The sequence below is a fragment of the Panulirus ornatus genome, chromosome 11, assembly GCF_036320965.1.
Source record: "Panulirus ornatus isolate Po-2019 chromosome 11, ASM3632096v1, whole genome shotgun sequence".
Taxonomy (NCBI): domain Eukaryota; kingdom Metazoa; phylum Arthropoda; class Malacostraca; order Decapoda; family Palinuridae; genus Panulirus; species Panulirus ornatus.
In genome coordinates this window covers 3,074,290-3,092,203 of record NC_092234.1, presented here as the reverse complement: position 1 = coordinate 3,092,203, position 17,914 = coordinate 3,074,290, and the positions used below count along the sequence as shown (strand labels likewise).

The 17,914-nt window shown below is 40.9% G+C and overlaps 1 protein-coding gene across 2 annotated transcripts in view; it reads left to right on the top strand.

Annotated features, from left to right (window-relative positions):
* The window catches only part of Vps53 (vacuolar protein sorting 53), a 76,625-nt gene that overhangs the window by 38,198 nt on the left and 20,513 nt on the right, over nt 1-17,914 (top strand). For both annotated transcript variants that reach the window (XR_011713302.1, XM_071666371.1), the window contains exons 13-14: nt 8,143-8,349; nt 10,670-10,860. Coding sequence is in view for 1 of the 2 variants with exons in the window: in XM_071666371.1 (XP_071522472.1) it covers nt 8,143-8,349; nt 10,670-10,860 (398 nt within the window). In the remaining variant the exon portion in view is untranslated. The remainder of the gene's footprint in view (nt 1-8,142; nt 8,350-10,669; nt 10,861-17,914) is intronic.

Here is a 17,914-nt window from a genome sequence, read left to right as displayed (position 1 = left end):
GCAAGCATGAATATGTAGATTTGTATATATGTATGTATTCTGTGTATATGTATTTTTTTTTTTTTTTTTTTTTGCCGCTGTCTCCCGTGTTTGCGAGGTAGCGCAAGGAAACAGACGAAAGAAATGGCCCAACCCCCCCCCATACACATGTACATACACACGTCCACACACGCAAATATACATACCTACACAGCTTTCCATGGTTTACCCCAGACGCTTCACATGCCCTGATTCAACCCACTGACAGCACGTCAACCCCGGTATACCACATCGATCCAATTCACTCTATTCCTTGCCCTCCTTTCACCCTCCTGCATGTTCAGGCCCCGATCACACAAAATCCTTTTCACTCCATCTTTCCACGTCCAATTTGGTCTCCCACTTCTCCTCGTTCCCTCCACCTCCGACACATATATCCTCTTGGTCAATCTTTCCTCACTCATTCTCTCCATGTATTTAATTTTATTTATTTATATGTTCTTTTCTTTCATACTATTCGCCATTTCCCGCATTAGCGAGGTAGCATTAAGAACAGAGGACTGGGCCTTAGAGGGAATATCCTCACCTGGCCCCCTTCTCTGTTCCTTCTTTTGGAAAATTAAAAATTTATTTATTTTGCTTTGTCGCTGTCTCCCGCGTTAGCGAGGTAGCACAAGGAAACAGACGAAAGAATGGCCCAACCCACCCACATACACATGTATATACATACACGTCCACACACTCAAATATACATACCTATACATCTCAACGTATACATATATATACACACACAGACATATACATATAGACACATGTACATAATTCATACTGTCTTCCTTTATCAATTCCCATTGCCACCTTGCCACACATGAAATAACAACCCCCTCCCCCTCATGTGTGCGAGGTAGCGCTAGAAAAAGACAACAAAGGCCACATACGTTCACACTCAGTCTCTAGCTGTCATGTAATAAGGCACCAAAACCACAGCTCCCTTTCCATATCCAGGCCCCACACAACTTTCCATGGTTTACCCCAGACGCTTCACATGCCCTTGTTCAATCCATTGACAGCACATCGACCCCGGTATACCACATCGATCCAGTTCACTCTATTCCTTGCCCGCCTTTCACCCTCCTGCATGTTCAGGCCCCGATCACTCAAAATCTTTTTCACTCCATCTTTCCACCTCCAATTTGGTCTCCCACTTCTCCTCGTTCCTTCCACCTCTGACACATATATCCTCTTGGTCAATCTTTCCTCACTCATTCTCTCCATGTGACCAAACCATTTCAAAACACCCTCTTCTGCTCTCTCAACCACACTCTTTTTATTACCGCACATCTCTCTTACCCTATTATTACTTACTCGATCAAACCACCTCACACCACATATTGTCCTCAAACATCTCATTTTCAGCACATCCACCCTCCTGCACACAACTCTATCCATATCCCACGCCTCGCAACCATATAACATTGTGGGAACCACTATTCCTTCAAACATACCCATTTTTGCTTTCCAAGATAATGCTTTTGACCCACACATTCTTCAACGCTTCCAGAATTTTCGCCCCCTCCCCCACCCTATGATTCACTTCCGCTTCCATGGTTCCATCCGCTGCCAAATCCACTCCCAGATATCTAAAACACTTCACTTCCTCACACTCCCAGATATCTAAAACACTTCACTTCCTCCAGTTTTTCTCCATTCAAACTTACCTTCCAATTGACTTGACCCTCAACCCTACTGTACCTAAGAACCTTGCTCTTATTCGCATTTAATCTCAACTTTCTTCTTTTACACACTTTACCAAACTCAGTCACCAGCTTCTGCAGTTTCTCACATGAATCAGCCACCAGCGCTGTATCATCAGCGAACAACAACTGACTCACTTCCCAAGCTCTCTCATCCACAACAGATTGCATACTTGCCCCTCTTTCCAAAACTCTTGCATTCACCTCCTTAACCACCTCATCCATAGACAAACTAAACAACGAGGTAGACATGATGCAAAAAAAAAAAAAAAAAAATTATTTATTTATATATTTTGCTTTGTCGCTGTCTCCCGCGTTAGTGAGGTAGCGCAAGGAAACAGACGAAAGAATGGCCCAACCCACCCACATACACATGTATATACATACATTTCCACACACGCAATTATACATACCTATGCATCTCAATGTACACATATATGTACACACACGGACATATACATATATACACATGTACATAATTCATACTGTCTGCCTTTATTTATTCCCATTGGCATATATATATATATATATATATATTTTTTTTTTTTCTTACTATTCGCCATTTCCCGCGATAGCGAGGTAGCGTTAAGAACAGAGGACTGGGCCTTTGAGGGAATATCCTCACCTGGCCCCCTTCTCTGTTCCTTCTTTAGGAAAATTAAAAAAAAAAACGAGAGGGGAGGATTTCCAGCCCCCCGCTCCCTTCCCTTTTAGTCGCCTTCTACGACACGCAGGGAATACGTGGGAAGTATTCTTTCTCTCCTATATATATATATATATATATATATATATATATATATAAATATATATATATATCTTTTTCTTTTTCTTTCATACTATTCGCCATTTCCCGCATTAGCGAGGTAGCGTTAAGAACAGAGGGACTGGGCCTTTGAGGGATTATCCTCACTTGGCCCCCTTCTCTGTTCCTTCTTTTGGAAAAATTAAAAAAAAAATGCCAATGGGAATAAATAAAGGCAGACAGTATGAATCATGTACATGTGTATATTTTTATTTATTATGTATTTTGCTTTGTCGCTGTCTCCCACGTTTGCGAGGTAGTGCAAGGAAACAGACGAAAGAAATGGCCCAACCCACCCCCATACACATGTATATACATACACGTCCACACACGCAAATATACATACCTATACATCTCAATGTACACATATATATACACACACAGACACATACATATATACCCATGCACACAATTCACACTGTCTGCTTTATTCATTCCCATCGCCACTCGCCACACATGGAATACCATCCCCTCCCCACTCTGTGTGCGAGTAGCGTAGGAAAAGACACAAAGGCCCATTCGTTCACATCAGTCTCTAGCTGTCATGCAATAATGCCGAAACCACAGCTCCCTTTCACATCAGGCCCACAGACCTTTCCATGGTTTACCCCAGACGCTTCACATGCCCTGATTCAATCCATTTACAGCACGTCGACCCAGTATACCACATCGATCCAATTCACTCTATTCCTTGCTCACCTTTCACCCTCCTGCATGTTCAGGCCCCGATCACTCAAAATCTTTTTCACTCCATCTTTCCACCTCCAATTTGGTCTCCCACTTCTCCTCGTTCCCTCCACCTCCGACACATATATCCTCTTGGTCAATCTTTCCTCACTCATTCTCTCCATGTGCCCAAACCATTTCAAAACACCCTCTTCTGCTCTCTCAACCACGCTCTTTTATTTCCCACACCTCTCTTACCCTTACATTACTTACTCGATCAAACCACCTCACACCACATATTGTCCTCAAACATCTCATTTCCAGCACATCCACCCTCCTGCACACAACTCTATCCATAGCCCATGCCTTGCAACCACACAACATTGACTTGACCCTAACCCCTACTGTCCTAAAAACCCTTTGCTCTTATTGCATTTAATCTCAACTTTCTTCTTTTACACATTTTTCCAAATAAAGTCACCAGTTCGCAGTTTCTACATGAATCAGCCCCAGCGCTGTATATCAGCGAAAACAACTGACTCATTTCCCCAAGCTCTCTCATCCAAAACGTTTTGCTATTTGCCCCTCTTTCCAAAATCTTGCTTTCCCCCCCTTAACCACCTCATCCATAGACAAACAAAACAACGAGGTAGACATGATGCAAAAAAAAAAAAAAAAAATTATTTATTTATATATTTTGCTTTGTCTTCTTTAGGAAAAAAAAAAAAAAACGAAAGGGGGGGGGCCCCCCCCCCCCTTCCCTTTTTAAGTCCCCCCTTTTACCACACCAGGGAAAAAATTTTGGGGAATATTTATCCTTCCTAAATTAAGTTGTTTTTTTATTTTAATTTATATTTAAAATATTATAAATAATATATATATTTTTTTTTTTTTTTTCTTTCTATTCGCCATTTCCCCGCGATTTTGCGGGTAGCGTTAAGAACAGGGACTGGGCCTTTGGGGAATTTTTCCCCCCTGGCCCCCTTCTCTGTTCCTTCTTTGGAAAATTAAAAATTTATTTATTTTGCTTTGTCGCTGTCTCCCGCGTTAGCGAGGTAGCACAAGGAAACAGACGAAAGAATGGCCCAACCCACCCACATACACATGTATATACATACACGTCCACACACTCAAATATACATACCTATACATCTCAACGTATACATATATATACACACACAGACATATACATATAGACACATGTACATAATTCATACTGTCTTCCTTTATCAATTCCATTGCCACCTTGCCACACATGAAATAACAACCCCCTCCCCCTCATGTGTGCGAGGTAGCGCTAGAAAAAGACAACAAAGGCCACATACGTTCACACTCAGTCTCTAGCTGTCATGTAATAAGGCACCAAAACCACAGCTCCCTTTCCATATCCAGGCCCCACACAACTTTCCATGGTTTACCCCCAGACGCTTCACATGCCCTTGTTCAATCCATTGACAGCACATCGACCCCGGTATACCACATCGATCCAGTTCACTCTATTCCTTGCCCGCCTTTCACCCTCCTGCATGTTCAGGCCCCGATCACTCAAAATCTTTTTCACTCCATCTTTCCACCTCCAATTTGGTCTCCCACTTCTCCTCGTTCCTTCCACCTCTGACACATATATCCTCTTGGTCAATCTTTCCTCACTCATTCTCTCCATGTGACCAAACCATTTCAAAACACCCTCTTCTGCTCTCTCAACCACACTCTTTTTATTACCGCACATCTCTCTTACCCTATTATTACTTACTCGATCAAACCACCTCACACCACATATTGTCCTCAAACATCTCATTTTCAGCACATCCACCCTCCTGCACACAACTCTATCCATATCCCACGCCTCGCAACCATATAACATTGTGGGAACCACTATTCCTTCAAACATACCCATTTTTGCTTTCCAAGATAATGCTTTTGACCCACACATTCTTCAACGCTTCCAGAATTTTCGCCCCCTCCCCCACCCTATGATTCACTTCCGCTTCCATGGTTCCATCCGCTGCCAAATCCACTCCCAGATATCTAAAACACTTCACTTCCTCACACTCCCAGATATCTAAAACACTTCACTTCCTCCAGTTTTTCTCCATTCAAACTTACCTTCCAATTGACTTGACCCTCAACCCTACTGTACCTAAGAACCTTGCTCTTATTCGCATTTAATCTCAACTTTCTTCTTTTACACACTTTACCAAACTCAGTCACCAGCTTCTGCAGTTTCTCACATGAATCAGCCACCAGCGCTGTATCATCAGCGAACAACAACTGACTCACTTCCCAAGCTCTCTCATCCACAACAGATTGCATACTTGCCCCTCTTTCCAAAACTCTTGCATTCACCTCCTTAACCACCTCATCCATAGACAAACTAAACAACGAGGTAGACATGATGCAAAAAAAAAAAAAAAAAAAATTATTTATTTATATATTTTGCTTTGTCGCTGTCTCCCGCGTTAGTGAGGTAGCGCAAGGAAACAGACGAAAGAATGGCCCAACCCACCCACATACACATGTATATACATACATTTCCACACACGCAATTATACATACCTATGCATCTCAATGTACACATATATGTACACACACGGACATATACATATATACACATGTACATAATTCATACTGTCTGCCTTTATTTATTCCCATTGGCATATATATATATATATATATATTTTTTTTTTTTCTTACTATTCGCCATTTCCCGCGATAGCGAGGTAGCGTTAAGAACAGAGGACTGGGCCTTTGAGGGAATATCCTCACCTGGCCCCCTTCTCTGTTCCTTCTTTAGGAAAATTAAAAAAAAAACGAGAGGGGAGGATTTCCAGCCCCCCGCTCCCTTCCCTTTTAGTCGCCTTCTACGACACGCAGGGAATACGTGGGAAGTATTCTTTCTCTCCTATATATATATATATATATATATATATATATATATATAAATATATATATATATCTTTTTCTTTTTCTTTCATACTATTCGCCATTTCCCGCATTAGCGAGGTAGCGTTAAGAACAGAGGACTGGGCCTTTGAGGGATTATCCTCACTTGGCCCCCTTCTCTGTTCCTTCTTTTGGAAAAATTAAAAAAAAAAATGCCAATGGGAATAAATAAAGGCAGACAGTATGAATCATGTACATGTGTATATTTTTATTTATTATGTATTTTGCTTTGTCGCTGTCTCCCACGTTTGCGAGGTAGTGCAAGGAAACAGACGAAAGAAATGGCCCAACCCACCCCCATACACATGTATATACATACACGTCCACACACGCAAATATACATACCTATACATCTCAATGTACACATATATATACACACACAGACACATACATATATACCCATGCACACAATTCACACTGTCTGCCTTTATTCATTCCCATCGCCACCTCGCCACACATGGAATACCATCCCCCTCCCCACTCATGTGTGCGAGGTAGCGCTAGGAAAAGACCACAAAGGCCCCATTCGTTCACACTCAGTCTCTAGCTGTCATGCAATAATGCCCGAAACCACAGCTCCCTTTCCACATCCAGGCCCCACAGACCTTTCCATGGTTTACCCCAGACGCTTCACATGCCCTGATTCAATCCATTTACAGCACGTCGACCCCAGTATACCACATCGATCCAATTCACTCTATTCCTTGCTCACCTTTCACCCTCCTGCATGTTCAGGCCCCGATCACTCAAAATCTTTTTCACTCCATCTTTCCACCTCCAATTTGGTCTCCCACTTCTCCTCGTTCCCTCCACCTCCGACACATATATCCTCTTGGTCAATCTTTCCTCACTCATTCTCTCCATGTGCCCAAACCATTTCAAAACACCCTCTTCTGCTCTCTCAACCACGCTCTTTTTATTTCCACACACCTCTCTTACCCTTACATTACTTACTCGATCAAACCACCTCACACCACATATTGTCCTCAAACATCTCATTTCCAGCACATCCACCCTCCTGCACACAACTCTATCCATAGCCCATGCCTTGCAACCACACAACATTGTTGGAACCACTATATATATATATATATATATATATATATATATATATATATATATATATATATATATTTTTTTTTTTTTTTTTTTTTCAAACGTATTCGCCATTTCCTAGCCTTAGGCAGGTACTCATATTATAGACCAACCCCTAGAGGTGGATAAACAGATGTGTTGACTGTGGATTGACTGCCATAACCAATGGATTTGAACCTATGCGCTCAACCCTTAGCAGCCTGTGAATGCGTCACGGTTAGGAACACCAACTGCTACACCATAGGGGTCCATATACTTATATACACATGTACATATTCATACTTGCTCACTCTCATCCATTCCTGGTGCCACCCTACCCCATAGGACAGCATCGCCACCCTCTGCATTAGCAAGGTAGTGCCAGGAAACAGATGTGGTCTAAGTCAGGTACTCAAATTATTAACTATCTTTTATTGGAGGATGAACAGCTGAGTTAAGTTTGGACTTAATACCACAACCAGGATTCAAAACTGACTGCTCAACCCCAGATGGCCTTTGAATTCATCTTGATTAAATACACTAACTACCTGTGTTGTGAAGATCCATATTCTTCTCCTTTTATTTTTTTGTTACCTTCTGTTATGTTGCTTTCAAAGGATGTTTTTACTGAAACCTTCTGTCTTTGACTGAAGCCTCCAGAGGAAAAAGATGGGAGGAAATTTTGTTTACATTGTATGGAAGTGTTCAACGACTGATGATCAGCTGTTAAGAGGGTTTGAATCATTATGTATGATTATGCAGAAAATTTTCCATGTTTTACTATGGTGAGCTGAGTCCTGCAAATGGATTTTAAGCACTAGCATCCTTGGTTACCTTATATAAGATTGGAAAAGTCTTACAAACAGAACCTATTTTTACTGAAATGTTTCTGTTTATAGACAAGTGGGAGGGATGTATCCACAGGTACAGACATTGTGGCGTGAGGGTGACAGTCCCAAGCTAAGTGAGGATGATGTACGTCGTGTGTGTTCAGTACTAGTTTCTGCTGAGTACTGTGAAGAAATGACAGGACGACTAGAGGCCAAATTAAAAGAAAAGAGCCAACCATCACTAGCTCATACAATCAGCCTCACCCAGGAACAAGATGTCTTTCATGCAGTTTTAGCACAGGTTAGGATATTTGGTGTATAGGGTATTTATCTTAATGAAAAGATGATATATGCTATACACTGGCAAATTTTGTCTTAATTCTAAGAATTTTGAAGCATAGTGTTGCATGTGGCTTATATGGGAGCATCAGTGACCAATCTTTGACATCTGTACGACATCATCCAAAATCTTTTGAGTTTTTGATACCTTTTAAAGAAAGGCAAAATTATAATTGCATGTCAGTAGTTTGAATTTTTTTCATATTGAAAAATACTGAATAACCTTCAGGTTTTAGTATTTTACTATTTCCACAGAATCATCATTCTTAAAGTAGGTACTCAGTCTATTTTTACTTCCTACACATGCTCTGCTATGTTCTTGAGAACCTTTTGATAACTGTTACTGCTTTTCATGTCTTGTCATACATTACAGAATTTATAGATAACCATTTTTCTTCTACACACAATTCCCTTGAGCATCTGAGAGAGCCTTTTTTTTAGGGAAAGTAAAAAGAGAGTAAGTTGTATACGTGATTCTCCCCTTTGACCATCTTGAAATATAGATGGCTATCAGATGCTTCCTCACTGGACTTAACAGCCATACAGCAAGCCATTTAGATCTAGAACATTATGGTGTGGAGGTAAGGTAGGACTCAGCAGCTATTCACCCACATTTACATATACCTCCTTCCTGGTATTATTCGGATCTTGCTTTATGTCAGCTTGTGGTGTCATCGTTTTTGTTTCTGGCCTTTTCTTTACTGGCCATGTAGGTAAAATCTTTTGTCTAAAAGTTTTCCATGATGCATATTGTAAGTTTTTTGTTGTAATATGAAAGTTAGCATACTTGGAGACATTGTGATATTAGCTGCAAAAGTGGGACACAGACTTTGTTATGATAGCTGTCACTGCATTTTGTTCATGGTTTGAAATTATATTGTTTTTGTATGGTTCTAGATATTTTGACAGTGGAAGAGTCTGCAGTTTCATTTAGAGAAATGTGCAGCCTGTAAGCCTGCATTTGAACAAGTATAATAACAAGAGACACTCGTTGGTATACTTTGATTTATACCAAGATAGTCTTGAAAACTTATGTAGGCACACAAGAAAACTTAGCAGTTCAGAGTTATGCCTTGAGGACTAAACAGTTCCACAGATTTTTTTCACTAGGTTAATTTCAGTCTTTCTGTTAAGAATCAAGATTAGTTGATTACAGTAGCTTCAGGAGAGCACTATGTGAGGTTAAGCTGCATAATCATAGAAATTTGTTCTAGAAAGCAGGTTTCTTCATAATGTGGTGACTATCAGCCTATTCCAGATCAAAAGTTCTTGTTCCTGTGGGTCAGTAGGTGCTCCTGAAAAGGTTCGGTAGTTAAGGCTGTAGCTTATTAACATTACAAGTTCTGTAGCTTATGTTATTGACCTTATGTTAACATCATTTTGATTTGTGATTTCAGGATGGTAGATCAACAGCTAGGGAATGAATATGGGCAAGAGGTTGCCCAGTCTCACTTTCATACCATGACATCATAGGTCTGAACTAGTTGCTATACTGTTGCTGAGTTATGTAAATGAGCATCTTATGGCCTGTTTCATATTAATTGAAGGGGTTGTGTCCTCGTGGATTTACCTGATTTTAGAGGAGACATAAGACCATATCACTCCTTATACCCAGCAAAAAGTGGTCTTTCAGATGTTCATGGAGCTGTGCCAGTGGTATAAAAATACTTTTTCTTCCTTCTAAACCAGTATTTTTCACAGGCCGTGTGTGTACATCTGCATGTACCATTTTATTTTTCCAGCAATTTTTAAGAAACATTATAATTATGATAACAGAAAGTGATTAATGTTGGGGAAGGAGAAGACAGACCAGAGACTCATTTGCTGTGGCCACACCATTGAGGGAGCTCCCTTAGGGAACAGGCATTAGAGATATAGATGGATAGTTAGGAGAGGACAGCCATGTACGTGAGAAATGTTGAAGTCTTAAGTCATGAATAACAAGAAAGGTTATGTGTGAGTATGATGTCATTATCCATGAGCAGATGATGAATTTTCATATAGTATAAAATTGTTGATAGAGCCACCTATATTTACCAAAAAAAAAAGAACCTGACCAAATTATTTTCCTAAATGAGGAAAGACCAGATCCATAATGAAGATTATTTAGATAGAGAACTCATAGAGAGGGTTTATTTCAGAGGATATAGAAAAAGTCTTTGAAGAGTACAAAACCATTGTAAATCAGTTATATATTTGTTATTTTTATCGTATTTAATGAAAAGGTAATATATGCTGTATTTTTTGCAAATTTTACGTATTTACTCCTTGATGTTTTGCAGTGTATTGCACTCCTTGTGGCACATGTAGAGAGCCTTTGTGATCCAGCTTTGTCTTCAATGACCAAAGTCAACTGGATGATGGAACAGACTGGTGACCAGAGTCCATATGTAACTGCAATTTCACAGCATATTACCACTTCTGTACCCTTAGTGAGACATAATCTCCACACATCTCGTAAATACTTCACCAGGTTTGTAATGTCTTTTGTCTCATATTTTGTTTTTAAATACTGAAATGGGTTTGACTGATTGAGCCAAAATATCCTCTGTATTTCAACTAGTTATTTTTTATGCTTATGGCACTGTGTTCTGTTTTTGTACCTTTTGTCTTCCCTCAAGCCACTCTAAATATCCTTAGTAAGTTTCACTTCCTGATTATGCTTACTGTACTAAGAAATAGTTAGGTTATGTATGATAACTACTGAAAGGAATTTGAAAGACAAAGTGAAGGTCTATGTGGTTTTTGGACATGAGGTATGGATGGATGTGTGGAAACAGTAATAGTAGTGCCAGAAAATTTTACATGACTGCCATGTTATTTATACAGAAATTGAAACGTTAGAAAAAAGAAGTGGTGTCAAATTAATGAAATTCTTCCCATCACCTTACTTTTTTGAATGGAGGGTTTATTGTCATCACACATTTTTAACTTCATCCATAATGTCTTTTAGATTCTCTAGCTATAGATCATTCCATCCTTTGTTGATTTCGGTTGACTTCTTCCAAGCCCTTTCTTTTCCACTAATTTTTTATAATCTGCATTAAACTGAGCTGTACCTTTTTTCCTTAGTTTAGATAGACACTTCTGCACACCCCTGTAGCAGCTTTTGATAATGAATTCTTAAATTACCTCTACATCACCTCAATTTTACTCTATAATGCTTCAGATTCTCTCTGTTTTTACCCCTCAGTCTGCCTACGAGTGCCAACAAAAAGATTTTGCCATGATAGTGGGGCTAGTCTTAGGTGAATAGTGCCATTCCTCTCTGCCATGCACCTTTCATAATCATTGATCTGAAGTTTATCAGGGATTGACCTCAAACATGCAATGGATCTTTTAATAAATGTCTCTGTGAATGCTCCATGAATGTTTCTTTTTTGTGCAATTTTGCTTTGAATAATCATGGAGCCTTCTTTGTGGGACACATGTAAATTTTTATCTGGTATCTTTTTAGTATGTTTCCACGTATTACTACCTATGCAATTCTTTCTGATTTAAAATGTTTCTCTGTACGTCTTCTGTTTGCTGCTAGAGATATGTTATCGTTTATCTTTTGCTTCTTCTTTTTAGAATGTAGAATTCAGCTCCTGCAAACTTCTGTGGTAATTCTTATACTCCTGACCATCTGTTTTGTTTGTGAGGTGTTTACGTATTCTTTCCAAGTTGTTTATCTTTACCAGTTTAACTGGTGACCCTACAACACAGCAGTATTCTGTTTTGCCTCATATGTACATGTTTAACATTTTCATGATTAGCATTCTGTCCCTTGTTGTGAAAGTCATCATTACCATAGCACTTATTATTTGGCGTAAAAGTACTGTCTTTTCAGTGTGCTCTGGAAATTCAAGTTTTTCATACATGGCAGCTTCCAAGTCTCATGATATTTTCCCCACTACCTCTTTCTCTGTGGGTCATCTGTAGGAAGGCACCATTGTATGATTAATTTTTTTATGGCTTATTTATTTATCCATATTGAAATCTACATGATTCTCGTGTAGTACAGTATTTACATTCTCTGATTTTACCCATTGACTGTGACTGCTATGAATATTTATTATGCCCTCAGAGCAGCACATTTCATTAGAATTAGAAATAAAACCCTGATATTTTTTTGTCTCATCATCCAAAGGAGTATTGTTTTTCAGCAATACAGTAGCTCTACTTATGTTTATGTGGTGAGCATGTCAAGTGAACAAATGTTCAGGCTGCAGCACTACCAGCCATACAAAGCTGCTTCCTCCAAATGGCTTAATGTTTGCACATTTCACCATAAAATCGTTTTGTTCTTTCTAAAGATATATGTTCCATTGTTTACATATATATATATATATATATATATATATATATTTTTTTTTTTTTTTTTTTTTTTTTTTTATACTTTGTCGCTGTCTCCCGCGTTTGCAAGGTAGCGCAAGGAAACAGACGAAAGAAATGGCCCAACCCCCCCCATACACATGTATATACATACGTCCACACACGCAAATATACATACCTACACAGCTTTCCATGGTTTACCCCAGACGCTTCACATGCCTTGATTCAATCCACTGACAGCACGTCAACCCCGGTATACCACATCGCTCCAATTCACTCTATTCCTTGCCCTCCTTTCACCCTCCTGCATGTTCAGGCCCCGATCACACAAAATCTTTTTTACTCCATCTTTCCACCTCCAATTTGGTCTCCCTCTTCTCCTCGTTCCCTCCACCTCCGACACATATATCCTCTTGGTCAATCTTTCCTCACTCATTCTCTCCATGTGACCAAACCATTTCAAAACACCCTCTTCTGCTCTCTCAACCACGCTCTTTTTATTTCCACACATCTCTCTTACCCTTACGTTACTTACTCGATCAAACCACCTCACACCACACATTGTCCTCAAACATCTCATTTCCAGCACATCCATCCTCCTGCGCACAACTCTATCCATAGTCCATGTCTCGCAACCATACAACATTGTTGGAACCACTATATATATATATATTGGGGTGAAGAAGGTGGTGAGAGTAAGTGAGCTTGGGAAGGAGACCTGTGTGAAGAAGTATCTGGAGAGACTGTGTACAGAGTGGAAAAAGGTGAGAACAATGGAAGTAAGGGGAGTGGGGGAGGAATGGGATGTATTTAGGGAATCAGTGATGGATTGCGCAAAAGATGCTTGTGGCATGAGAAGAGTGGGAGGTGGGCTGTTTAGAAAGGGTAGTGAGTGGTGGGATGAAGAAGTAAGAGTATTAGTGAAAGAGAAGAGAGAGGCATTTGGACGATTTTTGCAGGGAAAAAATGCAATTGAGTGGGAGAAGTATAAAAGAAAGAGACAGGAGGTCAAGAGAAAGGTGCAAGAGGTGAAAAAAAGGGCAAATGAGAGTTGGGGTGAGAGACTATCAGTAAATTTTAGGGAGAATAAAAAGATGTTCTGGAAGGAGGTAAATAGGGTGCGTAAGACAAGGGAGCAAATGGGAACTTCAGTGAAGGGCGTAAATGGGGAGGTGATAACAAGTAGTGGTGATGTGAGAAGGAGATGGAATGAGTATTTTGAAGGTTTGTTGAATGTGTCTGATGACAGAGTGGCAGATATAGGGTGTTTGGGTCGAGGTGGTGTGCAAAGTGAGAGGGTTAGGGAAAATGATTTGGTAAACAGAGAAGAGGTAGTAAAAGCTTTGCGGAAGATGAAAGCCGGCAAGGCAGCAGGTTTGGATGGTATTGCAGTGGAATTTATTAAAAAAGGGGGTGACTGTATTGTTGACTGGTTGGTAAGGTTATTTAATGTATGTATGACTCATGGTGAGGTGCCTGAGGATTGGCGGAATGCGTGCATAGTGCCATTGTACAAAGGCAAAGGGGATAAGAGTGAGTGCTCAAATTACAGAGGTATAAGTTTGTTGAGTATTCCTGGTAAATTATATGGGAGGGTACTGATTGAGAGGGTGAAGGCATGTACAGAGCATCAGATTGGGGAAGAGCAGTGTGGTTTCAGAAGTGGTAGAGGATGTGTGGATCAGGTGTTTGCTTTGAAGAATGTATGTGAGAAATACTTAGAAAAGCAAATGGATTTGTATGTAGCATTTATGGATCTGGAGAAGGCATATGATAGAGTTGATAGAGATGCTCTGTGGAAGGTATTAAGAATATATGGTGTGGGAGGCAAGTTGTTAGAAGCAGTGAAAAGTTTTTATCGAGGATGTAAGGCATGTGTACGTGTAGGAAGAGAGGAAAGTGATTGGTTCTCAGTGAATGTAGGTTTGCGGCAGGGGTGTGTGATGTCTCCATGGTTGTTTAATTTGTTTATGGATGGGGTTGTTAGGGAGGTAAATGCAAGAGTTTTGGAAAGAGGGGCAAGTATGAAGTCTGTTGGGGATGAGAGAGCTTGGGAAGTGAGTCAGTTGTTGTTCGCTGATGATACAGCGCTGGTGGCGGATTCATGTGAGAAACTGCAGAAGCTGGTGACGGAGTTTGGTAAAGTGTGTGGAAGAAGAAAGTTAAGAGTAAATGTGAATAAGAGCAAGGTTATTAGGTACAGTAGGGTTGAGGGTCAAGTCAATTGGGAGGTGAGTTTGAATGGAGAAAAACTGGAGGAAGTGAAGTGTTTTAGATATCTGGGAGTGGATCTGTCAGCGGATGGAACCATGGAAGCGGAAGTGGATCATAGGGTGGGGGAGGGGGCGAAAATTTTGGGAGCCTTGAAAAATGTGTGGAAGTCGAGAACATTATCCCGGAAAGCAAAAATGGGTATGTTTGAAGGAATAGTGGTTCCAACAATGTTGTATGGTTGCGAGGCGTGGGCTATGGATAGAGTTGTGCGCAGGAGGATGGATGTGCTGGAAATGAGATGTTTGAGGACAATGTGTGGTGTGAGGTGGTTTGATCGAGTAAGTAACGTAAGGGTAAGAGAGATGTGTGGAAATAAAAAGAGCGTGGTTGAGAGAGCAGAAGAGGGTGTTTTGAAATGGTTTGGGCACATGGAGAGAATGAGTGAGGAAAGATTGACCAAGAGGATATATGTGTCGGAGGTGGAGGGAACGAGGAGAAGAGGGAGACCAAATTGGAGGTGGAAAGATGGAGTGAAAAGGATTTTGTGTGATCGGGGCCTGAACATGCAGGAGGGTGAAAGGAGGGCAAGAAATAGAGCGAATTGGAGTGATGTGGTATACAGGGGTTGACGTGCTGTCAGTGGATTGAACCAAGGCATGTGAAGCGTCCGGGGTAAACCATGGAAAGCTGTGTAGGTATGTATATTTGCGTGTGTGGACGTGTGTATGTACATGTGTATGGGGGGGGGGTTGGGCCATTTCTTTCGTCTGTTTCCTTGTGCTACCTCGCAAACGCGGGAGACAGCGACAAAGTATAAAAAAAAAAAAAAAAAAATATATATATATATTGAGAGAGCAGAAGAGGGTGTTTTGAAGTGGTTTGGGCACATGGAGAGGATGAGTGAGGAAAGATTGACCAAGAGGATATATGTGTCGGAGGTGGAGGGAACAAGGAGAAGAGGGAGACCAAATTGGAGGTGGAAAGATGGAGTGAAAAAGATTTTGTGTGATCGGGGCCTGAACATGCAGGAGGGTGAAAGGAGGGCAAGGAATAGAGTGAATTGGAGCGATGTGGTATACAGGGGTTGACGTGCTGTCAGTGGATTGAATCAAGGCATGTGAAGCGTCTGGGGTAAACCATGGAAAGCTGTGTAGGTATGTATATTTGCGTGTGTGGACGTGTGTATGTACATGTGTATGGGGGGGGGGGGTTGGGCCATTTCTTTCGTCTGTTTCCTTGCGCTACCTCGCAAACGCGGGAGACAGCGACAAAGTATAAAAAAAAAAAAAAAAAAAAAAAAATATATCTTTTTCTTTCTTTCAAACTATTCGCCATTTCCCGCATTAGCAAGGTAGCGTTAAGAACAGAGGACTGGGCCTCTGAGGGAATATCCTCACCTGGCCCCCTTCTCTTCCTTCTTTTGGAAAATTAAAAAAAAAAACAAGAGGGGAGGATTTCCAGCCCCCACTCCCTCCCCTTTTAGTGCCTTCTACGACACGCAGGGAATATGTGGGAAGTATTCTTTCTCCCCTAACCCCAAGGATATACATATATATATATATATATATTTATTTATTTAATTTATTTTGCTTTGTCGCTGTCTCCCGCGTTTGCGAGGTAGCGCAAGGAAACAGACGAAAGAAATGGCCCAACCCACCCCCATACACATGTATATACATACACGTCCACACACGCAAATATACATACCTATACATCTCAATGTACACATATAAACACACACAGACACATACACATATACCCATGCACACAATTCACACTGTCTGCCTTTATTTATTCCCATCGCCACCTCGCCACACATGGAATACCATCCCCCTCCCCCTCATGTGTGCGAGGGTAGCGCTAGGAAAAGACAACAAAGGCCCCATTCGTTCACACTAAGTCTCTAGCTGTCATGCAATAATGCCCGAAACCACAGCTCCCTTTCCACATCCAGGCCCCACACAACTTTCCATGGTTTACCCCAGACGCTTCACATGCCCTGATTCAATCCACTGACAGCACGTCAACCCTGGTATACCACATTGATCCAATTCACTCTATTCCTTGCCCGCCTTTCACCCTCCTGCATGTTCAGGCCCCGATCACTCAAAATCTTTTTCACTCCATCTTTCCACCTCCAGTTTGGTCTCCCACTTCTCGTTCCCTCCACCTCCGACACATATATCCTCTTAGTCAATCTTTCCTCATTCATTCTCTCCATGTGCCCAAACCATTTCAAAACACCCTCTTCTGCTCTCTCAACCACGCTCTTTTTATTTCCACACATCTCTCTTACCCTTACATTACTTACTCGATCAAACCACCTCACACCACACATTGTCCTCAAACATCTCATTTCCAGTACATCCACCCTCCTGCGCACAACTCTATCCATAGCCCACGTCTCGCAACCATACAACATTGTGGGAACCACTGTTCCTTCAAACATACCCATTTTTGCTTTCCGAGATAATGTTCTCGACTTCCAAACATTCTTCAAGGCTCCCAGGATTTTCGCCCCCTCCCCCACCCTATGATTCACTTCCGCCTCCATGGTTCCATCCGCTGTCAGATCCACTCCCAGATATCTAAAACACTTTACTTCCTCCAGTTTTTCTCCATTCAAACTTACCTCCCAATTGACTTGACCCTCAGCCCTACTGTACCTAATAACCTTGCTCGTATTCACATTTACTTTAATTTTCTTCTTTCACACACTTTACCAAAATCAGTCACCAGCTTCTGCAGTTTCTCACATGAATCAGCGACCAGCGCTGTATCATCAGCGAACAACAACTGACTCACTTCCCAAGCTCTCATCCACAGCAGATTGTATACTTGCCCCTCTTTCCAAAACTCTTGCATTCACTTCCCTAACAACCCCATCCATAAACAAATTAAACAACCATGGAGACATCACACACCCCAGCCGCAAACCTACATTATAGGAAATCTATGTATATATATATTTTTTTTTCATACTATTCGCCATTTCC